Consider the following 27,639-nt stretch of genomic DNA (forward strand, 5'->3'; position numbering starts at 1 on the left):
GGGCTGGTGGAATGGGTTTATTAATTACTTAGTACGACACAGATCTTCGTTACAGCAGGAGTGGCGGTTCCGGAGCCGGCGGCCCCAGGGAGCCCCACACCGCAGGTTAGACCACATGCATCGGGGCAGGGTGGGCCCTGCGCCCCCCACCACGCCGTCCCCATGGAGCGGTGAGGGGCTCGCCCCGGCCTGTGGGGCAGGACCCCCAACCCGCCGCCGCAGGGCGCAGTGCTCGGCATGCAGCCCCAGTGCAAGCATGTGCCCCGCGGCTCCGTGCACGGGGACGCTCACACACACACATGACACCCCTCGCCGTGGGCTCACCCGCTGCTGGCGCCCGGCACCACCGCCCCCTCCGTCCTGTCCCCCCGGCGGCAGATGGGGAAGGGGTCTCGTTTGCTCCCCCCATCCCAGCTCACGGCGTCTGGGCCCCGAGGCGCTTGGGCTTCAGGCTGCCCAGGAGGGTCTGCACACCCCTGCGGACCGAGGAGCCCACCCGGCGGGCCACTGAGTCAGCCGGTGGGGCGGGCAGGCAGGAGCTGGAGGCCTGGGGCCGGGCGTCCAGGCACTTCTGGTAGCGAAGCTGGGGAGAGCGGGGGGTCAGCAGTGGTGGGGAGGGGGCTGCATGGGCACAGGGGGTCGGGGGACACACAGGGACACTCACCATGCAGGCGGCCTGCAGCGCCTCACTCAGCCCCGCGGCATTGGGCTCACACCACACCATGTGGCAGCGGAAGGCGCCAGGGGCACTGGCCATGATGAAGGCGAAGGAGCGCACGTCGCGGCCCACCCCCATGAAGGACAGGAACCGCACACGGCACTCGCACAGCACAGCCTCCGTCTGCGGGCAGGGGGACGGGCGTCACCACCGTGCGCCGCCAGCATGGGGACAGGGACGCCGACGCAGCGCCGGACCCACCTGCTCGTGGGTGATGGTGAGGGTGGCGGGTGCCACGTTGACAACGATGGGGGTCCAGTGTTCCTTGGTGCCAGTGGCCAGCGCCGCCTCCAGTGCCGCGTTGATGATGTCCATGCCTGGGACGGGCAGGGGGGGCTCAGGGGTGCCCCAGGCGCCCGCCCCACGGGGCGCAAGAGCCCCCCACCACCCCCCAAGTGCCGCCCGCACTCCGTGCTCACCCACGGGCTTGGCGACGGGCACGCAGCCCAGGTAGCACACTGGGAACTTCTGCACCACCTCACTCTTGGGCGCCGGGAACTCCACTGTGGCACATGGAGGGTTGGCACCGCGGCACCCCACACCCACCACCGTGGCACCCCAGCCATCACTGCCCCTCCAGCACCCCCAAAACCATCACCCCACATCCATCCTGCCCCCCATCACCCCACATCACATCCCTGCCTCCCAGCTGCCTCCCCCCACCCCAGCCATGTAGCCCCCCCGCTCCTCCCAGCACACACGGCCCCCCACCGTGCGACCCCCATGGCCCCCCGTACCCTGGAAGGGGATGTCCACCAGCCTGGTGGGGTCCACTGAGAGGCCATTAGCCAGCGCCCGGGCACTTCGCCGCTCCACCATGATCTGGGGAGAGCACAGGGGCACCAGCCCCCCCGGCCATCACACCATGGCCCCCACTCCACACGTGGGGCCACAATGATGCAGGGACGGGGTTACGGACATCGGGGCAGGGAGGCTCCCCCCGGGAACTGACCTCAGAGATGGCTGGGGGGCCTGGGGGGGGTTCACCTAGGGTTGGGGGTCCTGGGGAGGTTCAGCCAGGGCTGGGGGTTCCAGGGGGTGCTCACCCAGGGCGGCTCACCTGCGAGCAGACCTCATGCAGGCTGGTGGCAATGTTCTTGGCGGGGCTCTCGCAGCGGAAGACGTGGCACTTGAGCATCTGCGTCAGCTGGTCCCGGGCCACGTAGGCAAAGTCCCTGTGGGGAGGGGCTGTGCTCAGGACCCCCCCTTGGCCACCCCACCTCCCCTGAGCTGCCCACCCCCACCCTGGGTGCCTCCATCACCGGCCCAGCGAGGGCCAGAACTGGGAGGACTGGGAGGACTGGTGCGGGGCCAGGCTGCCGTACCTCTCCCTGCGTCCCCAGCAGCGCAGCAGGAGAGAGCCAGAGAGTGGAGTTAGGGGGGTCGGGGCGCATATCCCCCATCACCCCCCCAGCATGGGTCCCCCTGTGCCCCATGGGGCCCTGCCCAGCCCATGAGACCCCCCCCCAACTCAGCACCCATGGCATGGGCATCAGCCTCGGGACCCCACATGTTCGTGTGCCCGAAGTGCACAGGACCCCACAGCCCCACACGCACCCACATCCCCACACTCCCCGTGCACACGGCCCCCCCACAGCCCCACACACACCCACACCCCTGCCCCCCACGTGCATGGGACCCCATAGCCCCACACCCCACACGCGTAAGGCCCCCACAGCCCCGCAACCCACATGCACGCGACCCCACAGCCCCACGCACACCCGGACCCACGCACCCACCGGCACCAGACATCCCCCATCCCGTCCCCAAGACCTGCGGCGGGGGGGGACCCACCACCCGCCCACCCCTCTGTGCACAGACCCCACCTAACATCTGCACTCCCGTGGCCTCACCCCCCACAGAGTCCCCTGCAGCCCCCCTACCCCACGTGTGGACACCCCCATCTCACACACCCCCAGCACATCCCCGTCCCCCCGCGCCCCCCACCTGCCACTGTCGCGCCCCACACCCCACACGCGGATGGCAGCCACAGGCTGCGCGTGCAGCAGGGACTGATCCTGGGGGTCCACCAGTTTCAGCGTCTGGTTCTCCAGCAGCAGCAGCATCGCCCGGCCCTGGGGGGAGCTGCATCAGGAAGGGGTCCCGGGGGGGCTGCTGTGGGGGGCAGTGCAGGGGGGGCACTCACCTCACCGGGGGGGCCACGCTGGTGCAGGGAGAGCTGGCGGATGCAGTTGTTGACAGCAACACTGCTGCGGCCGGGCGCCAGCTCGTCCTCGCTCATCTCCACCCAACCCAGCGAGCGAACAGCGAAGCGCTGCGGGGGACGTGTGGGGCAGGGACGTGTGGGGCAGGGACAGACACCCCACACACACCCCTGATCCTCGGGGCAGGGCAGACCCCGCAGCAGGGGCACTGCGCACCCCAGACCCGGCTGAGCCCCCTCCCACAGCAGTGACGGCGCCGTGGCAGCATGAGGCTGCACCCCCGGGGTGGGGGTCCCAGCAGAGCAGTGGGGAAGGGGCCAGCAGAGCTGGGGGGGCCCCACAGTGTGAGGGGCACGAGCCCCATGCCTACCTTGGCACCCGGCTTGTCCTCCTCGGCCAGGGCAGTGCTGCAAGAGCAAGGGGCTGTCACTGGCTGCTGCTCCCTGGGACTGGAGGGGGACCCCGGCCCCCTGGTTCTGCCCCACAGCGCCCAGCACAGGGCCCCCCTCCAACCCCACACACCCCCTCCTGCTGCCCATCCCCCAGGGTCCCACCTCCCCATGAGATCCCACAGCCCCCACGCACCCCCCACTCCCTCTGCAGCCCCCCCACACTCCCCACAGCACCCCCACACCCCCATAGTCCCCCCACACACCCCATGCCCAGCGAGGCCAGGCCAGGCGATGGGGGTTCCTCCTCCTGTGCTCCAGGCTCCTCATCCGCCTCCTCCGCCGCAGGGTCCTGGGGAGGGAGCGGGGGGCTGGCAGGGGCCAGGCGCCATGGGGGGCTGTCCCCCCCCAGCTGCCCCACAGCCCCCTCTCACCTTCCAGAAATCCCCCTCGCTGAAGCGCTCAGATGGGGCGAAGCCTGTCCAGGCAAGCTGTGGGGAGAGTGGGACAGGCTCAGGGTGCGTGCTGTGGGGCAGCCCCACAGCCCCGACACCCAGGGGAGGCAGCCCCACACCCCGGGGGCCCCCACTTCCCCATACCCCAGGGGGGCAGCCCCACAGCCCTGTACCTTGTAGGTCAGCCCCACGACCCCGCACCCCAAGGGTACCCACAGCCCCATATACCAGGATGGCCCCACTGCCCCACACCCCGGGGTGTGGCCTTATGGCCCCCCGCCCCGCGGGTCCCCAGGGCCGGACTCACCGGCGGCTCCTCGGAGGGGGTGCTGCCTGGGGAGCCGGCGGCCGAGCCGCGGGGCAGCCCCGAGGGGGGCTCCCACTGCGTGGTGCCGGTGGGGATGTGCCAGTAGTAGGTGCCCGAGGTGTCCTGCACCCGCATCCATCCCGCAGGCAGGTCCGAGTCCGTTTCGAAGGAGTTGCGGGTCCAGAAGGAATCTGGGGGAGCCGGGGGGGGAGCAGTCAGGGTCCCTCCAGGCAGCCCCGGCAGGGCACAGCCCCACACCCAGCCCCACAAACCACACACCTGACCCAGTACCCAGCAAGTTGGGGACCCCCCCAGAGAAGGCTCTGGGCCCCCCATCACCACGAGGATGGGGCCCTGTGGCCAGGCAGGGCCCAGCACCCCCCGCTGATGTAAGAAAGGGAGTCCCACATCACCACAAGGACGGGGGACCCCATCAGGACAGGGGTCCCAGGCCGGGCCCCATGGCCAGTGGTGCCGCAGGCCCTCCCGCGCCTCCCAGGCCCTACCTGGGTGCGTGTCCAGCAGGACGATGGCCGCGACGTCCGCGCTGCACACGGTGCCACCGCCCCGCGCTGGGCGTCATGCCGGCTGCCGGCCAGAGCGCAGCCTGCAGCCCCCGCGGCCCCAGCCGTGGGGTGCCGTGGGGCCTCTCTGCCCGCACCCCCAGCCCCGCCACCCACCGTGGGGCGCAGACCCCCCCCCGGCACCGCCCCACCCGCAGCCCCATGGTGGGCCCCACATGGGGCCCCACGGCAGCCCCAGCCCCCCGGCAGGCTGTGGGGCAGCCCGGTCCCCGTCCCGGTCCCCATCCCGTGTCGCGGTCCCCGGCAGCGCTCACCTGCGCCGGGCTGGACCAGGCGTTTCCCCGGCAACCGCTGACGGCAGCACCGGGATGCGGGGGGGGGGGGGGAGGGAGGGAGGGAGGGAGGGGGGGGGGCGGGAGGCGGGGACGGACGGCGGGAGGGCAGGATGGGGAGCGGGGACGGGGGAGACACAGGGGACAGGAGGGCCAGGGTGTCCAAGGACAGGGGGGACAGGGATGGTGGCAGGGGGGGACATGGACAGCACAGGACAGGCAAGACACCGTGGGGCCATGCGGGGCAGAGGGGACAGGGAGGTGACACCGCCGGGTGTAGGGATGGGGATACGGGGGGGGAGCTGCAGCCCAGGGAGGGCGTGGGGGGCACAGGGGGCTGGATCCCCGGGGGGAAGTTGACGGCACAGCAGGGACAGCGCCATGGGGCACAGTGGGGACGTGCCACCAGTGCAGGGGGGGAACAAGGGGGGTGGGAGGCACAGAGTGAGGGCCCACGGAGCCAACGTGGGGTGGGGGGTAGCAGCTGCACCCACAGGGACGAGGGGGGCACAGGCAGCCATGGGGGGGCTGGGGACGGTGTAGGGCCAGGGGATGGGGGGGGGGGGGGGGGGGGGAGAAGTGGGGCTGAGAGGGCCAGGCTAGGCACAGTGGGATGGGGGCGGGCAGGGGCTGCCGTGAGGGGATCAGGGCAGGTGTAGGGCAGACAGAGGGGATCAGGGAAGTCGTGGGGCAGCCGTGGGGGGATCAGGGCAGCCGTGGGGCAGCCGTGGGGGGATCAGGGCAGCCGTGGGGCAGGCAAGGGCCACTGCAGGATGGTCAGGAGAAGCCGTGGGGCAACCAGGGGCAGGCAGAGCAAGCAGGGGCAGCGGTGGGGCAGTCATAGGCCTCCATGGGGCCAGGGCGCGCGGGTGCCCACCTGCATCGTCGGGGGAGCTGCCGGCGGGGCTGCCCTGGCTGAGGGTGGCCCAGCTGGAGTCCTCGTCGCTGGCGGTGCCGCTGCGCACCCCGAAGAGGCGGCTGGCGCTGCGGGGGGGCTCCCGGGGCGCCCGCTCCCCACTGGCCTCCGACTCGGCCGTGGCGGGGTCGCTCTGCACCGGCGTGGAGTCCCCGTCGCCTTCGTCCTCCTCCTCCTCCTCCTCGTCCTCCTCCTCCTCCTCGTCCTCCTCCTCCTCGTCCTCCCGGGCGCCCCGCAGGTCGATGAGCAGCCCCAGGGCCCCCCCGCCGGCGTTGCGGGCGTTGCGGGCCGAGACCCCCAGCTCCTCCTCGGGGGGGGGCCCCAGCTCGTTGCGGTTCTGGTCGCGCTCTGCCGCCCGGCGCTGCTGGTTCTGCCCGTCCTTCACCCATTTGGCGTTGGCCGGTTCCTCGGGCGGCCCCCCGGTGCCCCCGGGCGGGGGGGGGCGCTGGGGGGAGCCGGGGGGGCCCTTGGCGGGGCCCTGCAGCCCCAGGCTCAGCCCCAGGCAGCGGTTGTCGTTGGCCAGGTCGCCGCGCTTGCTCAGGGACCCCGACATGGCGGGGGGGGGGGGCGCGGGGGGTGCAGGTGGCAGCGGGGGTCGCGGCGGGGGCCCCCCTGGAGGAGCCCCCCCTCACCTGCCGCTGGCGGCGGCTCCTACAGCCCCCGGTGCGCCGTCTCCGCCGCGTCCATCGGGCCTGCGGGGGGAGCGGGGGCAGACACGGCACCGACCGCGCGGAGCCCCCCGAGACACCCCCCACCTCCCCGGGGCTCCGCGGCCCCCCCCCGCAGCGCGGAGCCCCCCCGGCCCCGGCCCCCCCCCCGGGGGACGCGTCCCCGCCGGGCCCGGCCGGTACCTGCGGCGGCTCCGCGGGCGGGGGGCGGGGGCGGGGCGCGCTTCCGCTTCCGGGGCGGGGCCAGCGCCGGGCCACGCCCCCGCCGGTACGCAGCGGAGCGGAGCGGTCGGTGCGTCCCGGCACGGACGGCGGGGAGCAGCCGGGCACAGCCGCACGCACACCCCCCTACACCGGCACACATGCCGCGATATGGCGCGATATGGCGCAACACGGCTCGGCCCCGAGGGGTGGGCGCAGGCGGGGCGGGGCGGGGACACACGCGCTGCCGTGGCACGGTCACGCGCGGCACATAATCATCATCATCAACCATCTTCATCGTCATCATCATCATCGCGATACGGCCATACGCGGCGCGGCGTCACCCCCAGGGCCGGCGGGACTCCCACTCCCGTGGCCGTGGCTGCAGACCGACACCCCCCGCCGCGATCCCCCAGGACCCCTCTGGGACCCCCCGGCCCCGGCTCGTACCGGGGAGTGGGCGCCGGGCCCGGCGCGGCACCGTACAGCACTGTGGGGTGCGGGGTGGTGCGGCACTGTACGGCACGGTGTGGTATGGTACAGTATGGTATGGCACAGTATGGCGTGGTGTGATTTGGTACAGTACGGTACGACACAGTGCCGCGGGTCACGGCACAGCGCGGCACACCGTGACACGTTACAGCACGACACGTGTCAGCCGTCACCGTACGGTGTGGCCCAGCACTGTGCAGAGCTGTGTGGCGCAGCATGGCACAGCACAGCCCAGTACAGCCCAGTTCAGACCAGTTCAGCCATGGGCTGTCCCCCCACCCCAGTACCGCATCCCCTGGTGACACCCCCACAACCCCCCGGTTCCTGCCCCACTGCCTGTGCTGCAGCCACCGGGGGCGGCACCGGGACAGGGACTGCACCACACTGCCCCCACAGCCACTGCATCCCCCCCGCACCGCCCCCCCCAAAAAAGAGGGGTCTCTCGGGGTCTCCCGGTGTTTATTGTGTCCCACGCATGAGCAGCCCAGCGCCAGCAGAGCCCTGGCACCGGCAGCACCGCAGGGGCCCGAGTGCCATCACCATCGCCGCTCACTGCGGACAGTGGAAGAAGTGTGAGGCGATGCTCTGGGGGGGCGCAGGCTGCCGGGCCCCCATCAGCTGGGCCACGCCACGGTACTGGTGATAGTCGGCACCACGGAAGAGGAAGACGCCATCGTGGGTGCACATGGCGCCGTCCACATGGTCGTGGGGCAACGGCACCGGCTTGCCCGCCTGTCGCGGCGTCTGCGTCAGGTCCACCGGCCAAAGGCGGTCGCCTGCCGGCACAGCACCCATCAGCCCCCGCACCAGCGCAGACCCCCGGCACCCCGAGGCCGCGGCGTGGTGGCTGCCCACCTGTGATGAGATAGAGTTGCGCGGAGCCGGGGCAGGTGAAGGCGGCATCGGCGCTGGGGACCCCCAGCTCCTCCTGCAGCGCCCGTGGGTACCCCTCCACCGGCCGGTGGCCCTGCGCCGAGAGGAAGACGGAGACCTGCGAGCCCTGGGGAGAGCGGCGGGCGGTGTGGGGCACAGGATGGCACAGGGGGGATGGGGTCACCAGGGGAACAGGGGGCATGGGGGACACAGGGGGGACAGGAATGATGTGGGGCACGGGGGGGGGGGGTATGATGGGGGGCACGGGGGCATGGGGGACGCAGGGGGGACAGGGATGTGGGGGGGGGGACGACGATGAGGGGTACGGGGCAGGTGGGGGAAGGGGTGTTAGGGAGTGGCGGGGGCTCTCTGGGGTGGATCCCACAGGGGATGAGGGCACACAACACTTGGGGGCACCACCATGCGCTGTGTCCCCAGGGTACCCCAGGGGGTGATGTCCCGCGGCAGCGAGCCGGGGTGGGGGTGGGGGCAGCCCCCAGGTCAGACCTGTACAAGGTATGTGCGTCCGTCCCAGGCGAAGGCGGCGTCCACCTGTCCCTCCAGCCCCGGCCACGTCTGCTCCAGGGGCCACGCGTGGTGCCCGTCCCGGTGCGAGTCCAGGCGGAAGGACAGACCCCCTGCAGGCTGCGTCAGCGGCTCTGCCCCACGGCTCTGCCCCCCGACCACAGCCCCCTCCCCACGCCCCCCGCCACGGCCGCGGCCGCCCCTCACCGCGGAAGGCGTAGACACGTCCGTCATCATCGGAGAGAAGAGCCTGGAAGGGCGCTCCGCTGCAGCGGTCACCGGCGTCCCCCCACGAGGCATTGCCGTGCCCGTGCCCTGCCGGCAGCACGGGCGGTGGGGCCGGGGTGCCGCGAGAACCCCGGGCAGCCACGGCGCTGGGAGTCCCTCCGCCACCATGGGGTGGGGGGTCCCCAGGAGGGTCCCCAGGAGGGTGCACAGGGTGCCCACGGGGCAGCGGGTGCTCACCTCGGCCCGGGCAGGGTATGAAGTAGTCGCGGAGGTCGCGGGGGTATGTGGGGGGCACGTCACCGGTAAGGGGGTGGAAGCGCTGGAAGAGGGTCCCCCGCAGGCAATAGTACCGCTCCAGCCAGCGCAGCGCAGCATCGCAGGGGCCCAGCCGCGGCCACACGCGATGCTTCGTCACCCGCAGCGCCAGATCGAAGGCATATACCGCGTCCCCTGCACGTGACAACGGCGGCGCTGGCGCGGCTCCCGCGACCCACAGCCGTTACCCCACGGCCGTCACCCCACGGCCGTCACCCCTGCTCACCTTTGAAGAAGAGGACGGTCTCGCCCCCGCACTCCTCGGGGTGGCACTCGACGGCGGCATCCAGCCCCCCCGGGACCCCCGGGAACTCGTCCCCCACGCGCCGCGGGAAGCCGGGACGCAGCTGCCCCCCGGCGTAGGCCCAGACCCGCTCCCCCTGCGGGCACCCCCTGGGCTGAGACCCACGGCACCACCCCGGCACCCCCGCGGGGCCGGGCACGGGGGGGACCCCCAGGACAGATGCCCCCGCCAGACCCGACCCCCCGAGAACCCCCCCACGGACCCGCTCGGGGATCCGGGCAGAGGGGGAGACCCCCACCCCCGAGCAGCCCACCTGGGCCCCACGGCGGTGTGTGGGGCGGCCCGGCCCGGGAACCCCCCCGCCGCCTCCCCCGCCGCCCCCTGCCCGCGGCCGTGCCTGGAAGAGGTAGAGGTTCTGGTGCTCCGCCGGGTGCTGCCGCCGGTGCAGCCGCAGCGCTGCATCCACGGGCCCCCCCAGCTCGGGCCAGGACGCGGCGAGGGGGCGGCGGTGGGGACGGGGCCCCCCCCGGGAGGTCTCCCACACCTCCTCGCCTGGGCAGGGACAGCGGTAGCCCACGGCGGGCAGCGGGGGGGCCACAGCGCTGCCCCCCCCACACTCCTACAGCCCCCCGGGCACCCCACTGTCCCCCCCCATCCCCCATCTTCCACCCACTCCACGTTTATCCCCACCCTCATTCCCCGACCCCCATCGCGATCTGCCCCCACGGACCCCCATCTTCCCCCCGAGGTCCTCCCCACCCCTCCAGACCCCATTCTCCCCCATCCCACCCCACCCCCCAACCTCGCAGCGCCAGACTCATCATCCCCCACTTCCCACAGACCCACCCCCCCAGTCCTCCCAGCCCCACAAACTCCACTCCCCTGATCCCCTATATCCCATTCCCCCTCACCATTTCCCCCAGACCCCTTTTTCCTTTGATGTTCCCCCCAGCCCCATGTGCCCCCCAGCCCCACATCCCCCCGTGCCCCCAGTTCCCCCCAGCCCCACGTGCCCCCGTCCCAGTGCCCCCCAGCTCTGCGTCCCCGTCCCCCCCCGCCCCCCCAGCACCACGTCCCCCCGTGCCCACCTCTGAAGAAGAGCATGGTGCCGTTCTCGCTGAGTGTGGCGGCGTCGAAGCCGCTCTCGTCCGCGCAGAGCTGGGCCAGGTCTGGGGCGAGGGGGGATCAGGATGGTGCGGACCCCCGAGACAGACCCCCCCCCTCCCATCCCACACACTGCCCCACACCTCCTCTGTGCCCCACAGGCGGCTCTGCCCCCCCCCGCCCCCGTCCCCGTCCCGCGGGCTCTCACCAGTGTCGTTGCTGGGGGGCTCAGCCCCATGGTGGGACTCGGCCCCGTGGGGGGGTCCCCCTCCGGCTGCCTCCGGTTTGCTGTGTGTCCTGGGGACAGGCGGCACCGGGGGGGTCACGGCACAGCCCCCCCCGGACAGCCACGGACGGGCCCCACAGTGGCACGCAGCCCCCGGCCCCACATACCCCCCACCCCCCACATACATACCCCCACACCCCACATATCCCCCTATCCCGCACAGCCCTCTGCAGAGCCCCCCCCCCCAACTCCCCTGCCCCAATACCCCGCGCCCCGCAACCCCGTGCCCCCCCGCTCACAGGGGGTGGGCGCAGCCCAGGGCCAGTGCCCATGCCAGGCAGAGGGCGGCGGTGGGGACCCCCATGGCTGTGCCCGCGGCCGCCGCCGCCCCGGCCCTATATGGGGCAGGAGGGGCCGTTGCACAACCGCCCGCCCCATTGCTCAACCCGGACCGCCCCACGCAACCTTCGTCCGTGCGGGGGGGGGACACGGGGACAGGGACACCCCCGCTCCCCCCCCGCCGTCACCCCCCAACCCGGGGGGGGCCAGCGCCGGCTGCCCCGGGGGGGACACACGGGGGTCAGACCCCCATGGGGCGATGGGGGGGACTCGGCCCTCCCCCGCGTGGGGCTGGAGGGGGGGTCAGGCCCCCGTGGGTCTGTGGGTGCAGCGGTGGGGCTCGGGAGGGGTCTCCCCCCCGCAGGGTGCCCGGGGGTGCAGCGAGGGGGGGGCTGGGGGGATCTGGCGCCGTCCCAGCCCCTTCCCAGCAGCCCCCCCCCGCCCGGTGCTGGGAAGGGCTGTGCCCCCCCCCCGCGCTGTTTGCTTTGGCCGCGGTCCGCGCGGGGGCGGCTCCGTGCGGGGGAGGGGGGGGGTGATGCCCCCCCATGGGGAGGTGTACGGCCCGGGGGGTGGGGGTGGGGGCACAGCCCTCCGTGGGGGGCACATCCCTCACCTGCCTCTCCCATAGCATGGGGGGGACACCCTTGTGTGGGGGCAAACCCACCGTTGGAAGGGGGGGAGCACAGACACCACCACTCCCAGTACGGACAAGTCCAACCCAGTGCCGTGGGTCAGTGCCAGGACGGTGCCCAAAGGTGCCAGGGAGCTGTGGGCACTGCCATGGACTGGAGGTACCGGCATGGCCTGGGGGGTCCCACAGCCCCATGGGGTGCCCGGGGGGTCTCCAGCAGCACAGCAGCGGCCGGGGCCCCCCTGCCCCCCACCCCCATCCCCCCACCCCCGCCCCGGCTTCGCCCCGTGACCCCCAGTGAACGCGGTGCCATGTGGGTCTGTGGAGCAGTGCCGGGGGGGGACACAGAGTACTTCCAGAATACTTTTATTTTGTACATACAGTTTGTCAGCGTGCGGCAGCAGCCCCACACAGCCCCGCCGTGGGGCAGGCAGGCACACGCGGTCACCCCATGGCCAAGGCTTGAGCCAGGGGAGCAGGGCCGCAGTGCAGGGGCAGTGGGCCAGCGTGGGGCAGCCCACAGGCTCTGGGGCCCACCGCCCCACGGCCGCCCCACGGCCGCCCCTTGCAAATGGCCAGCGGCTCCCCCTGCCCCATGCACCCCCACGTGCCTCAGGGACCCCAGGCAGCCGCGGCAGTGGGGCTGCTGGCCCCGCTGTGGGGCAGGGGAAGAGTCCACGGCCCCCCAGGCAGCCCCGGCCACGGCCAGACCCGTCCTCGCCCCGGCTCGGGGCCCGGCCGCCCCCCGCGATAAAGTGCACATGAAGGCCGGGCGGCGCTCGGGGGGCAGCGATGGCCGTGGGGCAGACGGCGCTTGGGGCATACTGCCGCGGGCGCTCTCGGGGGGGCCGCGGGCACCCTCCTGGCACGGCACCAGCACTGGCAGTGTCCCCGTCCCCATCCCCGTCCCCGTCCCCATGGTGGCTACTGCAGGTAGCGATAGGCCTTGAAGCAATGGTTGCCGGAGTCGGCCACCACCACGTGTCCATCGGAGGTAAGGGCCAGGCCCTGCGGCCCGTACAGGGGGTCAGCGGCCGTGTTGATGTAGGAGAGGAAGGACCCCGAGCTGTCGAAGACCTGCAGGGAGGGGAAGAGACATGCTGTCCCCAGCGCTTCCTCCCACCCCGATGGCCCCTGGTGTGCCAGGACCCTGACACCCCCTGCCCTGACCGTGCCCACAGCCCCCTACCCGCGCCCAGGCTGTGGCCAGACCCGCTGCTGGCAGTGGGGTGGGATGGGGACAGGATGGGGATGGGATGGGGACAGGGACAGGATCATATCATAGAATCACAGAACAGTTTAGGTTGGAAAGGACCTTGAAGATCTTCAAGTTCCAACCCCCCTGCCACAGGCAGGGACACCTCCCACTAGACCAGGTTGCCCAAGGCCACGTCCAGCCTGGCCTTGAACACCTCCAGGGATGAGGCCTCAACAGCCTCTCTGGGCAACCTGTTCCAGTGCCTCACCACCCTCACAGGGAAAAACTTCTTCCTAATGTTCAAGCTGAACCTGCCCTCTTCCACTTTAAAGCCATTCCCCCTCGTCCTATCGCTACATGCCCCAGTAAAAAGTCCTTCCCCAGCTCTCCTGTAGGCCCCCTTTAGGGACTGGAAGGCTGCAATAAGATCTCCCCAGAGCCTTCTCCAGGCTGAACAGCCCCAACTCTCTCAGCCTCTCCTCATAGGAGAGGTGCTCCAGCCCTCGCATCATCCTCGTGGCTCCCCTCTGGACACGCTCCAGCAGGTCCATGTCCTTCTTATGTTGGGGACTCCAGAGCTGGATGCAGTGTTCCAGGTGGGGTCTCACGAGAGTGGAGTAGAGGGGCAGAATCACCTCCTTTGACCTGCTGGCCACACTTCTTTGGATGCAGCCCAGGATACGGTTGGCCTTCTGGGCTGCAATTGCACATTGCTGGCTCATGTTGAGCTTCTTGTCAATCAGCACCCCCAGGTCCTTCTCCTCAGGGCTACTCTCCAGCCATTCCCCACCGAGCCTGTATTTGTGCTTGGGATTGCCCCAACCCAGATGTAAGACCTTGCACTTGGCCTTGTTGAACTGCATGAGGTTGGCTTGGGCCCACCTCTCCAGCCTGTCCAGGTCCCTCTGGATGCCATCCCTCCCCTCCAGCATGTCTACCTCACCAAACAGCTTGGTATCATCGGCAAACTTGCTGAGGGTGCACTCAACCCCACTGTCCGTGTTGCCGACAAAGATGTTGAACAGTACAGGCCCCAGTACCGACCCCTGAGGAACACCACTTGTCACTGCTCTCCACTTGGATATCGAGCCGTTGACCGCAACTCTTTGAGTGCAACTGTCCAGCCAGTTCTTTATCCACCGAGTGGTCCATTTGTCGAATCCATGTCTCTTCAATTTCGAGACCAGGATATCGTGTGGGACAGTGTCAAAACGCTTTGCACAAGTCCAAGTAGATGACATCAGTTGGTCTTCCCTTGTCCACTGCCGCTGTAACCCCTTCATAGAAGGCCACCAAATTTGTCAGGCATGACTTGCCCTTGGTGAACCATGCTGGCTGTCACCAATCACCTCCTTGTTTTCTATGTGCCTCAGCAGAGTTTCCAGGAGGATCTGCTCCATGATCTTGCCAGGCACAGAGGTGAGACTGACTGGCCGGTAGTTCCCTGGGTCTTCCTTGTTTCCCTTTTTGAAAATAAGGGTTATGTTTCCCCTTTTCCAGTCAGCAGGAACCTCGCCAGACCGCCACGACTTCTCAAATATGATGGCTAGTGGCTTAGCGACCTCATCTGCTAGCTCCCTCAGGACCCGTGGATGTATCTCATCAGGTCCCATGGACTTGTGCACCTTCAGATTCCTCAGGTGGTCTCGTACTTGATCTTCATCTACAGTGGGCGGTTCTCCATTTTCCCAATCCTCGTTTTTGCATTCTGCTTCAAGGGTAGTGTGGCTGCATCTTTTGTCCTTGCCAGTGAAGACTGAGGCAAAAAAAGTCATTGAGTACCTCAGCTCTGTCTCTGTCCTGGGTAACCGGTTCTTGCGTTTCCTTCGGGAGAGGGCCCACAGTTTCCCTAGTCTTTCTTTTCTCGCTGACATACTTAAAGAAGGATTTGTTGTTTGTCTTAATGTCCCTGGCCAGATTTAGTTCTATCTGGGCTTTAGCTTGTCTAACCCAATCCCTGGCTGCTCGAACTATTCCTCTGTATACCTCCCAGGCTACCCGCCCCTGTTTCCACTCCCTATAGGCCTCCTTTGTCCTTTTGGTCATGTCCAGGAGCTCCTTGTTCATCCATGCAGGCCTCCTGCCTTTTCTGCCTGCCTTCCTCTTTGTAGGGATGCATTGTTCCTGAGCTTGGAGGAGGTGGTCCTTGAATATTAACCAACTTTTTTGGACCCCCTTTCCCTCCAGTGCTTCATCCCATGGCACCACACCAAGCAGATTCTTCAAGAGGCCAAAGTCAGCTCTCCCAAAGTCAAGGGTGGTCAGCCTGCTGCGCGCCTTCCTCACTGCCTCGAGGATCTCAAACTCAACCATTTCATGGTCACTACAGCCCAGGCTACCCTTGAGTTTGACACTGTCTACCAGCCCCTCCTTGTTGGTAAGAACAAGGTCCAGCATAGCTCCTCTCCTCGTTGACTCCTCAACCGCTTGGAGAAGTGGTCAGGGACAGGATGGGGTTGGAACAAGGACAGGATCATTACAGGGATGGGAATGGGACCAAGGATGGGATGGGGAGGGGATGGAATGGGGACAGGGATGGGATGCGGAAAGGGACAGGATGGGGGTGGGATGGGGACAGGACAGGGACGGGATGGGAACAGGGACAGGATGGGGATGGCATGGGGATGGGGACAGGGTGGGAACAGGGAAAGGATGGGGACAGGGATGGGATGGGGACAGGATGGACACAGGGATGGGATAGGGTTGGGGCGAGGATAGGATCATTACAGGGATGGGATGGGGACAGGACAGGAATGGGATGGGGACAGGGATGGGATGGGGTGGGGATAGGATGGGGATGGGATGGGATGTGGACAGGGACAGGGACAGGATGGAACTGGGGATGGGATAGGGACAGGATGGGACCAGGGATGGGGTGGGGAGGGGATGGTGCTGCCCCAGCGCCCCTGGGGCCGGGGTAGGGTGGGGGGCAGAGGGGCTGCAGGGTTGGTACCCCCCTGGGGCAGCGCGGGGCTGTGGTGCCAGTGCCGGTACCTGGATGCGGCTGTTGCCCCAGTCAGCGACGATGATGTTGCCGTTGGCGTCAACGGCCACTCCGGTGGGGGCGTTGAACTGCCCGTTCCCCTCCCCGTGGGACCCGAACTTGAAGAGGAACTCGCCGTCCGCGTTGTACACCTGGGGACAGCGGGTCACCGCCGGCTGCCACTGCACACGGCACCACCGCCAGCAGGGAGGGCACGTGGAGTGGGGACGGTGCAGCACTGGGGACGCTGGAGGCCACCCACTGCCTGCTGCGGCGGCACTCACCTTCACCGAGTGGTTGTGGAAGTCGGTCACCACAATCTCGTTCTTGTTGTTGACCGCCACAAAGTGTGGCCCTGGGGAGGGGAGGGGGCTCAGCCCTGGACGGGGACGGGGTCCCGGCCCGGCACAGCACCTGCGCTGCGGGGACAGGGGTCGCCCCCCAGTCCCGCAGCGGGGAGGGGGTCCCGGCCCCAGTGCCCGGTTAGTGTGGTTAGTGCCGCGTGAGCAGCCGGTGAGGCAGCACCAGGGGGGTCAGCGCGGGCGGTGCCCTGCCCCACAGCAGGACCGAGACCCCACAGCCCCGACCCACAGAGAGAGAGCCCACTGCCAGAACCAGAGCTGGAACCACAGCCCAGAACCCAGAACCACAGCCTGGAACCTGAATCCAGAACCCAAACCCAGAGCTGGAACCCAGAACCTCAACCTAGACCCAGACCCCCAGCCTAGAACCCAGAACCAGCACTGGAACCCAGAACTGGAACCTAGAACCAGAGCCCAAGTCTAGAACCCAGAACCAGAGCCCAGCCCCCAGCCCCCATCACAGCCCAGCTGTCCCGGTGCCGGCTGTGCCCCAGCCGCCGTCGGCGAGGCGTGCGGTACTCACCATCCCGGCCCGGCCCCGGCGCAGCGGGAAGCCAAAGGCATGCAGTAAGGAAGAGGGGACTTGCCAGTCGGTGTATTACCATCGAGTGTACCTGCAAACTGCCGCTCGGCCGTGCCGCGGCTCCCAAACTTGGTGACCAGCTTGCCGTTGGACTGGAAGATGAAGACGCAGCAGGCCTTGTTGTCCACCACGATGATGTGGCCGTTGCGGTCCACGGCGACGCCTTTGGGGCCCATCAGCCGCCCGGCGCCGATCTTGGTCTGCGGCGGGGAGGGGGGTCAGTGCCGGGAGCGGAGCTGCAGCCCCCCCGGCCCCACCACTGCCCCCTCACCTTGAACTTGCCCTCGGGGGAGAAGATGCTGACCCAGCGGTTGTCGTAGTCAGCAATGATGATGTCCCCGTTCATGTCAACCGTGACGCCGGTGGGGCGCTGGAGCTGGCCGGGGGAGCGGCCCCGCACCCCGAACCGCAGCCGGAACTGCCCCTCGTTGGAGAACACCTGGGGGGGCAGTGGGGGGGTCAGCCGGGTGCGGGGGACGGACAGGGTCGGGGCCGGGGCTGGGGCCGCGGTCCTACCTGCACGCACTGGTTATTGCTGTCGGCCACCACGATGCGGCCACTGCTGGAGGTGGAGATGCCCTGGAGGTTGGTGAACTCCCCCTTCTCCCGGCCACGGCTTCCTGCGGCAGAGAGGGGTCACGGGATGGGATAGGGGATAGCATAGCATAGGACATAGGATGGGATAGGATATAGGATATAGGATAGGATGGGATATAGGACAGGACAAGATATAGGATATAGGACAGCATATAAAATAGGATAGGATAGGATGGGATAGGATATAGGATACAACAGGATATAGGACATAGGATAGGATAGGATAGGATAGGATAGGATAGGATAGGATAGGATAGGATAGGATAGGATAGGATAGGATAGGATAGGATAGGATAGGATAGGATGCTTTGCTTTGCTTTGCTTTGCTTTGCTTTGGAAGGGACCTTAAAGACCACCCAGTGCCACCCCCTGCCCTGGGCAGGGACACCCCCCCCCCCAGCCCAGGTTGCTCCAAGCCCCGTCCAACCTGGCCTTGAACACCTCCAGGGATGGGGCAGCCACAGCTTCTCGGGGCACCCTGCCCCAGGGGCTCACTGCCCCCACAGCCAAGAATTGCTTCCTCAGATCTCATCTCAATCTCCCCTCTTCCAGTCTGAAGCCATTCCCCCTTCTCGTAATGCTCCCCTCCCTGACCCAGAGTCCCTCCCCAGCTCTCCTGGAGCCCCTTTAGGCACTGGAAGGGGCTCGGAGGTCCCCACGGAGCCTTCTCTTCTCCAGGCTGACCCCCCCACCTCTCCCAGCCTGTCCTCCCAGCAGAGGGGCTCCAGCCCTCCCAGCAGCTCCGGGGCCCCCTCTGGCCCCGCTCCACCAGCTCCATGTCTCTCCTGCGCTGAGGCCCCCAAGCTGGAGGCAGCACTGCAGGGGGTCAGGGGGTCCTCACCATCCCAGGAACCCCCAAGGACCCCCCACTGCCTCACCCACGCGGAAGATGAGCTCGTCCTCAATGGGGTTCTCCTTCTTCTTGCCGCTGCTGTACATGCTGGAGGGGCGCCGGACAGCCTTCTGACGGATGTGCCCGCTGCTGGGCGACTTGACGCGGCGCTTGACGTCGTCAGGAGAGGGGGGCACGTCGGAGGCCTTGACGGCACGGACACGGAAGGGGCTGCCGCGGATGGGCTGCCCGTAGAGCAGGATGGAGAGGAGGAAGTCACCCTCGGCGCGGGGGGTGTAGAGCAGCTCATAGGTGCCGTTCTTGTTGTCCTGCACCTCCGCCTCGGCCGCCGCGCCGTCCGGCGCCGTCACCTGGAAGCGCAGGCTGGCACTGCCACTGCGCACCAGCTCCCCGTCCTTGTCCTTGGTGGTGACACTGAGTGAGGAGGGCTGCCCCACCACGGCGTGCCGCAGCCCCTCGCCCGTGGCCACCGTCTTGTGCGCCGTGGCGCTGGTGGTGATGAGCACGCCCAGGTTGAGGATGGACTTGCGGACACCCTCAGTCTCCACCACGTAGTCGAGCTGGGCGTTCTCGTGGGGGTGCTCGGGGAACTCCTGGCTGGCCAGCTCGCTCAGCCGCTCGCTCATCTGCTTCTTCACCAGCAGCACCTCGGTGGCGGTGCCGTGGTGCAGCGCCTGCTCGGTGAAGGCGCAGCTGCTGAGGATGCTCTCCTGGCCCTGGCGCAGGGCGTCCAGCTGTGCCTGCAGCACCTGCCGGGACGGGGCAGGTCACCCTCACCGCCGGGACGGGACCCTCGCCGGCACCCAGACCCGGACGGACCCCGCGGCACTGCACCTGGCACACGGCTGCCTGTGCCCGCAGGGCTGGACGGTGCCGTCAGCACGGCCGGGGCATGGCCGCCTTGTCGGGAACAGCCGCGCAGGGGCACACGGGGAGACGGTGGGGCACGAGCACAGCAGCATGGGGACATGGGGGCATGGGGTCACGATGACATGGGGACATGGCAGCATGACGATATGGTGACATGGGGACATGGTAGCACAGGGACACAGCAACATGTGGACCTGGGGGCACAATGGCATGGGAGCACAGTGACACGGAGACCGGCAGCATGGGGACATGGTGACACAGGGACATGGCAGCATGGGGATATGGTGGCACGGCAGCATGGTGGCATGGGAACATGGCAGCATGGCAACATGGTGGCATTGGGGCACTGCAGCATGAGGGCCATAGTGGCACAGGGGCGTGGCAGCATGGGGACATGGTGGCACGGTAGCATGCTGGCATGGGGACATGGTGGCATGGCAACATGGGGACATAGCGGCATGGGGACGTGGTGGCTCAGGGTCATGGTGGCATGGGGTCACAGTAGCATGGGTACATGGTGGCACAGAGCTATGGTGGCACATGGTGCGTCATCTTCGTCACCTTCTGCTTGGCCCCGCAGGTGGCCTCCAGGTCCCGCACCAGCAGCCCCTTGCGCTGCCGCAGCGCCGTCTCCAGCTCCTCGAAGGTGCTGCCGATCTCCGACACCGCCTCGTTCTTCCGCTCCACCAGCTGCTGGCCGATCTCCGACACCAGCCCGATGGCCGCCGCCAGCTGCGGGAGCCTGCCGAGGGCCGCTGCTGCGTGGGCACCGCCGGGGCAGCCCCCAGCGCAGCCCCAGACCCCCCTGGGACCCCGTCCCTGTACCTGCTCCGGACAGCGTCCAGCTGCTGCTGCAGGGCTGCCTTGTGCTGCTCCACCACGTCGCGCAGCGGCACCGTGACGTGCTCCCGGTGCTCCCCCTCCGTGCACTCCCGGCACATGGCCGTCTCACAGGGCTCGCAGTAGAACTCCATCACCTGCGCACGGCACTCGGGGCTGCCGCGACGGTCCCCAGACCCCCGAGACCCCCAGACCTCCCAGACCCTGCAGAACCCCCAGTCCTTGCAGACCCTCAGATCCTGCAGACCCCCCAGACCCCATAGACCCCCCAGTCCCTGCACCCTGCAGCCCACCCGACCCTGCAGCCCCCTGGACCCCGCACCCCCCTGGAAACTGTACCTTGCAGCCCTCCTGGACCCTGCAGACCCCCTGCACCCCTGCAACCCCCCAGCCCCCCAGTCCTCCACAGCACCCCAAGACGCCTGCAGACGCCCCAGACACTGCAGCCCTCCTCGACCCCCATAGCAACCCCACACCCCTACAGCTCCCCACACTCCCCACAGCGCCCCCCATCCCTGCAGACCCCCGGGACCCTACAGCCCACCCAGACCCTGCACCCCCCCAGCCCATGGACCTTGCAGCCCCCTGTGCCCTCGCAGTCCCCCCAGACCCCCTCAGACCCTGCAGCCCTCCCAGTCCCTGCAGCCCCCCCCAACCCTGCAGCACCCCCACACCCCCACAGCCCCCTCAGACCCTGCAGCCCCCTGGACCCTGCAGCCCCCTGGACCCTGCAGCACCCCCTGACCCCAATAGCCCCCCCAAGCCCACAGTTCCCCCCCCCGCCCCTGCGGCCCCACCCACCCACCGGGGCGACCCACCTTGCCCTCGTGGTTGGGGCAGGAGAGGGGCTGTCCAGTGACGGCACTGACAGGGTCCAGGCCGCGGCCGGGGTGGGGGCCGCAGCTGTCGGGGTCGCGCTGCAGCACCTCCATCAGGTTGGTGATGAAGAAGTTGTTCTGGAGGGCGGCGACGCCGCGCTCGGGCAGGATGGAGGTCTGGCGGCAGACGGGGCAGGAGAGGGTCAGGCTCTGGGGCGGGATATAGTTCTGGAGACACCTGGGGCGAACGGGGACAACCAGAGGGTCAGGACCCGCGTGCAGCGGGGACGGGGGGACGGACAGCAGGGTTGGGGTGCGGGGCAGGAGCAGAGGGATGGGGCTGGAGGGGCAGATGGACAATGGGGCAGACAGATGGACAAGAGGGATTGGGGTGTGCAGGAGAGGAGCTGAGAGATGGGGCTGGAGGGGCAGATGGAGGGACAGACAGACGGACAGGACTGCTGCACCATGGCACACTGGGGCACAGGGGCAAGGGACGGGGCTGGCAGGACAGACAGACCGACCATGGGACAGACAGAAGAGAGATCAGGGTGCGTGCGGCAGGAGCAGAGGGAGGGGGCCGGAGGGGCAGATAGACAATGGGATGGACGGATGGACAGGAGGGATCCATTGGGGCACACTGGGGTGTGTGGGGCAGGAGCAGAGGGATGGGGCTGGCAGGATGGATGGACAGTGGGATGGACAGACAGACAGACAGGAGGGCAGCACATCAGGGTGTGTGGGCAGGAGAGAGGGAGGGGGCTGGCAGGATGGACGGACAGCAGGATGGACAGACAGACAGACAGGAGGGCTATGCTGTGGCACAGCGGGGTGCAGGAGCGCGGGTAGGGGCTGGAGGGGCAGACAGACGGCAGGACAGATGGACAGGAGGGCTGCGCCGCAGTGCCCCTGAGGAGCCGCCAGAGCCCTGAGGGGCAGACAGACAGACGGACAGGAGGGGATAGGACAGGCAGGGCCGGGCTGGGGCAGAGCCAGGGGGGGCGAGGGGGTCTCTGGGGGGCACAGAGAGAGCAGACATCAGTACAGAGCCCCCCCGACGCCCACTGCGACCGCAGTGCCCCACCCCCCCACTGCCCCACCCCCTCCACGCCGGTGGGTGCCTGTGCCATGGGGCAGGATCAGCCCCACTGCCGCGGCCCATGGGGGCGAGTGGGGTGGGGGGCACAGGGACGTGCCACGCAGCCCTCATGGAGAAGTGGGGGGTCCTGCCCCCCCCCCCGTGCATGGGTGTGGGGGAAGGCGGCCGTGCGGTGCAGGGGGTCCCATCCCATCGCCCCCGGGGCCAGGGGGGCCCGGCCCCATCTCTCACTGGGGGTGTGGGGCACCGGCTCAGCCCCGGGGCAGGGGCGCAGGGGGGGCTCTGGCTGCCCCACGGCGGGTGTCAGGGGACACGTGGGGAGGGCGCGCTGAGGGGGCGGCTCCGCTCTCGCTGCGGGTTTGGGGACGCAGTGGGACACAGCAGGGGTGCAGTGGGGATGCAGCGCAGTGCCATGGGGGTGCAGTGGGGGTGCAGTGGGTCCCAGAGCCCCAGCAGGGATGCTGTGGGGATGCAGCACAGTGCCACAGGGGTGCAGTGGGGATGCAACTGGGGTGCAGCAGCGTGCAGCTGGGGTGCAGTGAAGATGCAGTGCAGATGCAGCTGGGGTGCAGTGGGGATGCAGCGGGGATGCAGCGGGAATGAAGTGGGGATGCAGTTGGGGTGCAGTGGGGATGCAGCGGGGCACAGCAGCCCCAGCTCATCTCCTGCAGGAGGTACAGGCAGGGAATGCAGGGGGGATGCAGCTAGTTGCAGTGGACCGCAGCAGGGGTGCAGTGCAAATGCTGGGGGGTGCATGGATGCCAGCTCCCCTCTGCAGGAGCTGCATGAGAGTGCTGAGGGGTGCAGTGGGACGCAGCAGGGGGGCACAACGGGGTCCGGGGTGCAGTGGAAGGGCACAATCTGGGGGACACAGTGGGATGCAGCAATGCATAGCAGGACACAGTGGGGCTGGGGGCTCAGGGGGTGCAGTGGGGATGCAGTGAGGCCCAGGGGCACAGCAGGGATGCTGTGGGGATGCAGCGCAGTGCTGTGTGGGTGCGATGTGGGTGCAGCAGGGATGCAGTGGGGATGCAGCATTGACCAGGGACACAGCAGGGCACAGGAGGGAGGACATGGTGAGGCCCAGGGTCATGGTGGGGATGCAGGGGGGGTGAAGCGGGGCGCAGTCAGGATGCAATGGGGCCCAGGGATGCACCATGGCAGAGCAGGGATGCAGTGGGGACACAGTGAGGACACAGTGAAGCCCAGGGGCCCAGCAGGGATGCAGCGGGGGTGCAGCGGGGATGCAGCAGGAATGCCACAGGGATGCAGCTGGGGTGCAGTGGGAATGCAGCTGGGATGCAGCGGGGATGCAGTCAGGACATGGCGAGGCCCAGGGGCCCAGCAGGGATGCAGCGGGGATGCAGTGGGGATGCAGCGGTGGCCAGGGACACAGTGGGGCACTGGAGGGACGCACCAGGGACACAGTGGGGAGGCAGCAATGATGCAGTGTGGCCTGGGGGCACAAAGGGGACGCAGTTGGGCTGGGGGCGCAGCAGGGCGCTGCGGGGCCGGGTCTCACCTCTCACAGAAGGTGTGCAGGCAGGGCAGCACCTTGGGGTTGCGGTAGCGGTCGAGGCAGATGCTGCACACCAGGAACTGTTTGTCAATCTGCCGCACCACCGGGCTGGCGCTGGCCTCCCGCTTGGCCATGGCGGCGTCCCCGCGGCCCCGCAGCGCTCAGCCTGGGGACGGGGACCGGTCAGCGGGGGCCGGGGCAGCCCCACGGCACCCCACAGCTCCACGGGATCACACCCCCCACCTGCCCCACACGCTGGGCACGCAGGAGACCTCACAGCCCTTGGCCCCACATGCTCTGGGGTGCACAAGGGAGTGTCCCCCACTCATAACCACCCCCACAGTCCCTGGATGCCCCACGCCTGCCCCACGCGAGATTGCTCACCCCACGGAGGCACCCACAGCCCTCAGCCCCACATGTTCTGGGGCGCACAGGGGGGGTCCCCCACTCCTGACCACCCCCCAGTCCCTGGGCGCCCAGCGCCAGCCCCCACGCCAGCCCCACACACCGCCACGACCCACAGCTCCGCCCCTCACCCCACAGCGATGGACCCCCGACTGCCCCACGGCACCCACCCCCCCCGCCCCACGGGGGACGCGCCGCCTGCCCTCCCCCTCCCCCCCGCCCCACAGGCCATGGGTCCGGATGAGGAGGATGGCGGGTCCCCACGGCGTCCCCACGGCGTCCCCACGGCCCCGCTCACGGTGCTGCGGCGGCTCCGCGCTCCAGGCCGCGGCCGCCATTGTGCGGCACCGCCCGCCCCGACGGCGCCGCCCCCGCACCGGGACCGGGCGGCGCGGGGGGGGACAGCGGGACAGCGCCGGGGGGGACACGGACACCCACCGGGACAGCGCCGGGAGGGGGGGGGGGACACGGCGGGACACAGCGGGACACGGCGGGCAGCGCCGGCCCGGGGCGGCGTGTCCCAGCCGCGATGCTGCGGGCCCCACATCCCGCCCCCTCTTGTCCCTCCGTGTGTGTCCCCCACCCCCTGTGTCGCCCCCTCATTCCTCCTTCTCGCTGCCCCCCCCATCCCGTCCCTGTCCCCCCCCCCCCCGTGTCCTTGTCCCCAAAGCCCTGTCCCCCCCCGTCCCTCCTATCCCCAGCCCCCCCTTGTCCCTCTCCCCCATCCTTCCTCTCCCTGCCCCCCCTTTTCCCTGTGCCCCCCCCCCCCCCCACTCGCGACAAACACCCCCCCCTTTTCTCCCCCATATTACCCACCGGGGGCCGACCCCACCTCACCGCCCCCATCCCCACGCGTGCCACCCCCCTTCCCCCGTGCAACCCCCATCCCCACGCGTGTGTGTGACCCCCCCATCCCATCTTACCCCACTCACCCCTCACGCAGCCCCCTCCTCGCTTCAGCATCCTCGGCCCGGCCCGGACTGCGCCAGGGATGGGCAGAGAAGGCGCTGCCAGACCGGACCGCACCACGGCGAGCTGGGAGGGGGGGTCACTCTCTTCTCACCCACTCCGAACTGCGTGGGACCCCCCTCCGGGGACACCCCACTCGGGAACGGCGACGCGTTGCTCCGCGACGCGTCGCCGTTCCCGAGTGGGGTGTCCCCGGGGGGGGTCCCGTGGGGGAGTTGGGGGAGGGGGGTGGACCACGACTTAACCCCCCCCATCACGAATGGTCGGGTCCGGGCTGTGGCTCTGCAGTAGGGGGGCTCCGGGCGCGCCCCCCTGCATCCCTGGGGTACCCGGCTGTCGCCATGGCAACCGCATCCCACCCCGTGTCTCAGCCCCCCATCAAAGTGGGGTGTAGGTTATTTTTTTTTGGGGGGGGGGGTGGCAGACCCGCCAAAGTGGGTGTCCCCACCCCTCTGCATGGACACGGGTGGGGTGGGATGGGGGGGAGCACCCCCTCACCACACCAATATGGGGGGGGGGTGTCCACGAGTGGGCGCTGCCCGTGAGTGTCTGTGTGGGTGCGGTGGCCCTCGGGTTGGGGGGCTGTCCCCAACCGGCTGGAGGAACTGGCTTGGTGACATTCCCGCCGCTGCCACCCTGCACGCGGCACTGCCGCGAGGTCACAGGGGCAAAAGCACCCCAAGCATTGCGGTGGCAGGTGACAGCGGCCGTGACCCTCACAGGGGGTTTTGGCACCTTCTCCCACCGTTCTTGTGTCCGAGAGGTTACGGTTCGGAGGGGTGGACAACCGGGTGGGTGGAAAAGCTCGGTGAAAAAGTTGGACAAGCTGGAGAGGTGGGTCCGTGTGAGCATCGTGAGGGTCAACAAAGCCAAATGTGGGGTCTGGTGCCCAGGTGAGGGCAAACCCTGGTATCAGCACAGGCTGGGGATGGAGGGATGGAGAGCAGCCCTGAGGAGAAGGGCTTGGGGGTGTTGGTGGGTGAGAAGCCCCCCAGGAGCCGGCAGTGTGCGCTGGAGCCCAGCGAGCCCCCGGCACCCCGGGCTGCATCCCCCGCAGCGTGGCCAGCAGGGCCAGGGGGGGCTGTGCCCCTCTGCTGCGCTCTGCTCTGCTCTGCTCTGGGGAGACCCCCCCCAGTGCTGCCTCCAGCTCGGGGGCCTCAGCACAGGAGAGACATGGGGCTGGTGGAGCGGGGCCAGAAGAGGCCCCGGAGCTGCTGGGAGGGCTGGAGCCCCTCTGCTGGGAGGACAGGCTGGGAGAGGTGGGGGGGTCAGCCTGGAGAAGAGAAGGCTCCGGGGACACCTCCGAGCTCCTTCCAGTGCCTAAAGGGGCTCCAGGAGAGCTGGGGAGGGACTCTGGGTCAGGGAGGGGAGCTGTGGGATGAGGGGGAACGGTTTGACACTGAAAGAGTGGAGACTGAGATGAGATCTGTGGAAGAAATTGTTGCCTGTGCGGGCGGTGAGCCCCTGGAGCAGGTTGCCCTGAGAAGCTATGGCTGCCCCATCCCTGGAGGGGTTCAGGTCCAGGTTGGACGGGGCTTGGAGCAACTGGATGGTCTTCAAGGTGCCTTTCAACCCAAACTCCTCCAGGTTGAAGGACTAGGCTCAGAGGGTGGTGGTTGATGAGCTGTGCTCTGCCTGGGGACAGGTGCCAAGTGGAGCACCACAGGGACCAGCCCAGGGACCTCTCCTGCTGAACGTCTTCAGCGATGACCCAGTGCAGGCACAGAGTGCACGCTCCTTAAGGCCACAAATGACCCCAACCAGGGATGGGGAGCAGCTGACACGCCAGCAGGCAGGATGGCACCCCAAGGGCTGGCAGTGACCACATAAACCCCAGCCACATCCTGCCCAGGCCGGGGACAGGCCTGGGTCTGGCCAGGCGCGAGCCGGACAGGAGTCGCAGTGCGCCTGCAGCAGGAGCAGCCGCTGCCCCGTGAGAGCCGGGCACAGCCCACGGGCTGAGGATAGGGATTGCCTTCCCCTTGGCGCAGCCCTTGGACACAGGGCCAGCACCGCGCCAGGACGGTGGCAGGGGACGGCCAGCTCACAGCCATGCTCCACAGGGGGATGAGGGACCCCTGGCTCGGCCTGAACTGTGAATGGCCATGGGGACACAGGGGCAGGTTTTCTCCCCACACACACAGTCCAGTGCCGGCGGCGGCGCCTGGGGGAGGCTGAACAGCCTCCGCCCCTGGGGGTTGTCAGGATGGTACTGGAGGGGCTGTGACCACTCTGGTGTGACCCCCGGGGATGGAGGGGACCCCCAATGTCTCCCTGAACCTGGCTGTGGGACGGGGGGACCAGTACCCGGGGGTCCCGGGGCTGTGCCAGTGCTGGCCGTGCCGTGGGGCCAGGAGGGCAGGAGCAAGGTGCATGGAGCGGCCAGGGCAGGGGGTGGCCATGCCGGACACAGCCCCCGCAGGGGACAGTCCCTGTGCCACCCACTGCCTGGCACCGGCAGCACCGGCTGACAACAAAGGGCACAGTGATGGGAGGGGGGAGGCAGCTTGGCGGGGACACGGCCACTGGCCAGCCCTGGGGCAGCACCAGGCATGGGACATGGCTGCGGTGGCGGCAGTGCCGGGCGCTGCAGCATGGCCATGGAGCTGCGATGTGGTGGCAGTGCCCGCACTGTGCTGTGCCGTGCCCAAGGGAGGCAGCCGGGTGCCGCCATGGCCTCGAGCGACAGCGGCGCAGGGCAGCAGACAGGGCCATGGCGTAGCTGCCGCCAGGAGCGGGAGGCCAGGGAGATCCTCAGCGTTTATTATCACAGAAAAGTGGAGGGGGGAAGGAGGGGTGTGGGGAAGGATAAAAGCAGAGCCGTCCCGGCGGCGCCTGCAGCCCCTCAGCTGGGGGGGGCCCTGTGCCCCACGCCCCCTGCCAGGCGCCGG

The 27,639-nt window shown here is 69.0% G+C and overlaps 3 protein-coding genes across 7 annotated transcripts; all 3 read right to left on the bottom strand.

Annotated features, from left to right (window-relative positions):
* Positions 1 to 4: 4 nt before the first annotated feature.
* On the bottom strand, positions 5 to 6,501 carry APBB1 (amyloid beta precursor protein binding family B member 1). Of its 3 annotated transcripts, none has more exons than XM_082481078.1 (13): positions 5,768 to 6,501; positions 4,035 to 4,225; positions 3,707 to 3,763; positions 3,539 to 3,624; positions 3,254 to 3,290; positions 2,865 to 2,993; positions 2,666 to 2,793; positions 1,779 to 1,893; positions 1,456 to 1,540; positions 1,138 to 1,221; positions 920 to 1,035; positions 665 to 841; positions 5 to 476 (listed from the first exon to the last, which is right to left on the bottom strand). In XM_082481078.1, exons 1-13 carry the CDS (start codon positions 6,357 to 6,359, stop codon positions 321 to 323), a joined length of 1,953 nt encoding a protein of 650 aa, XP_082337204.1. In that variant the 5' UTR covers positions 6,360 to 6,501; the 3' UTR covers positions 5 to 320. The 3 variants fall into 3 exon arrangements, with proteins under 3 accessions (XP_082337204.1, XP_082337203.1, XP_082337205.1); XM_082481077.1 differs by having other exon boundaries at positions 5 to 583; XM_082481079.1 differs by lacking the exon at positions 1,138 to 1,221 and having other exon boundaries at positions 5 to 583.
* A 1,116-nt stretch (positions 6,502 to 7,617) lies between these two features.
* On the bottom strand, positions 7,618 to 11,078 carry HPX (hemopexin). The gene is made up of 10 exons (XM_082498279.1): positions 10,982 to 11,078; positions 10,665 to 10,753; positions 10,441 to 10,521; positions 9,750 to 9,904; positions 9,335 to 9,488; positions 9,031 to 9,243; positions 8,773 to 8,880; positions 8,548 to 8,678; positions 8,023 to 8,167; positions 7,618 to 7,943 (listed from the first exon to the last, which is right to left on the bottom strand). Exons 1-10 carry the CDS (start codon positions 11,044 to 11,046, stop codon positions 7,717 to 7,719), a joined length of 1,368 nt encoding a protein of 455 aa, XP_082354405.1. The 5' UTR covers positions 11,047 to 11,078; the 3' UTR covers positions 7,618 to 7,716.
* Positions 11,079 to 12,002: 924 nt separating this feature from the next.
* TRIM3 (tripartite motif containing 3) lies at positions 12,003 to 24,747 on the bottom strand. Of its 3 annotated transcripts, none has more exons than XM_082481813.1 (12): positions 24,712 to 24,747; positions 23,378 to 23,540; positions 20,757 to 20,994; positions 19,924 to 20,075; positions 19,660 to 19,840; positions 18,254 to 18,977; positions 17,295 to 17,398; positions 17,050 to 17,217; positions 16,810 to 16,978; positions 16,118 to 16,188; positions 15,845 to 15,985; positions 12,003 to 12,729 (listed from the first exon to the last, which is right to left on the bottom strand). In XM_082481813.1, exons 2-12 carry the CDS (start codon positions 23,506 to 23,508, stop codon positions 12,577 to 12,579), a joined length of 2,232 nt encoding a protein of 743 aa, XP_082337939.1. In that variant the 5' UTR covers positions 23,509 to 23,540; positions 24,712 to 24,747; the 3' UTR covers positions 12,003 to 12,576. The 3 variants fall into 3 exon arrangements, with proteins under 3 accessions (XP_082337939.1, XP_082337937.1, XP_082337938.1); XM_082481811.1 differs by having other exon boundaries at positions 16,798 to 16,978; XM_082481812.1 differs by lacking the exon at positions 24,712 to 24,747 and having other exon boundaries at positions 16,798 to 16,978; positions 23,378 to 23,661.
* Positions 24,748 to 27,639: the final 2,892 nt, after the last annotated feature.

This window comes from Vanellus vanellus (assembly GCF_965231255.1).
Source record: "Vanellus vanellus genome assembly, chromosome: 1".
Taxonomy (NCBI): Eukaryota; Metazoa; Chordata; class Aves; order Charadriiformes; family Charadriidae; genus Vanellus; species Vanellus vanellus.

What these genes read in the sequence shown, in the direction of transcription:
- TRIM3 (XM_082481811.1), bottom strand. Translation starts at nt 23,508, where the DNA reads ATGGCCAAGCGGGAGGCCAGCGCCAGCCCGGTGGTGCGGCAGATTGAC. An exon ending in CCCCCGAGGGCAAGTTCAAG is followed by an intron (nt 16,979 to 17,049) that starts GTGAGGGGGCAG and finishes TCCCCGCCGCAG; the next exon opens with ACCAAGATCGGCGCCGGGCG. An exon ending in TCCACAACCACTCGGTGAAG is followed by an intron (nt 15,986 to 16,117) that starts GTGAGTGCCGCC and finishes CGCTGTCCCCAG; the next exon opens with GTGTACAACGCGGACGGCGA.
- APBB1 (XM_082481077.1), bottom strand. Translation starts at nt 6,359, where the DNA reads ATGTCGGGGTCCCTGAGCAAGCGCGGCGACCTGGCCAACGACAACCGC. An exon ending in AGGACAAGCCGGGTGCCAAG is followed by an intron (nt 2,994 to 3,253) that starts GTAGGCATGGGG and finishes CGTCCCCCGCAG; the next exon opens with CGCTTCGCTGTTCGCTCGCT. An exon ending in AGCGTGGCCCCCCCGGTGAG is followed by an intron (nt 2,794 to 2,864) that starts GTGAGTGCCCCC and finishes AGCTCCCCCCAG; the next exon opens with GGCCGGGCGATGCTGCTGCT.
- HPX (XM_082498279.1), bottom strand. Translation starts at nt 11,046, where the DNA reads ATGGGGGTCCCCACCGCCGCCCTCTGCCTGGCATGGGCACTGGCCCTG. An exon ending in GACGCACATACCTTGTACAG is followed by an intron (nt 8,168 to 8,547) that starts GTCTGACCTGGG and finishes CGCTCTCCCCAG; the next exon opens with GGCTCGCAGGTCTCCGTCTT. An exon ending in GCAACTCTATCTCATCACAG is followed by an intron (nt 7,944 to 8,022) that starts GTGGGCAGCCAC and finishes CTGTGCCGGCAG; the next exon opens with GCGACCGCCTTTGGCCGGTG.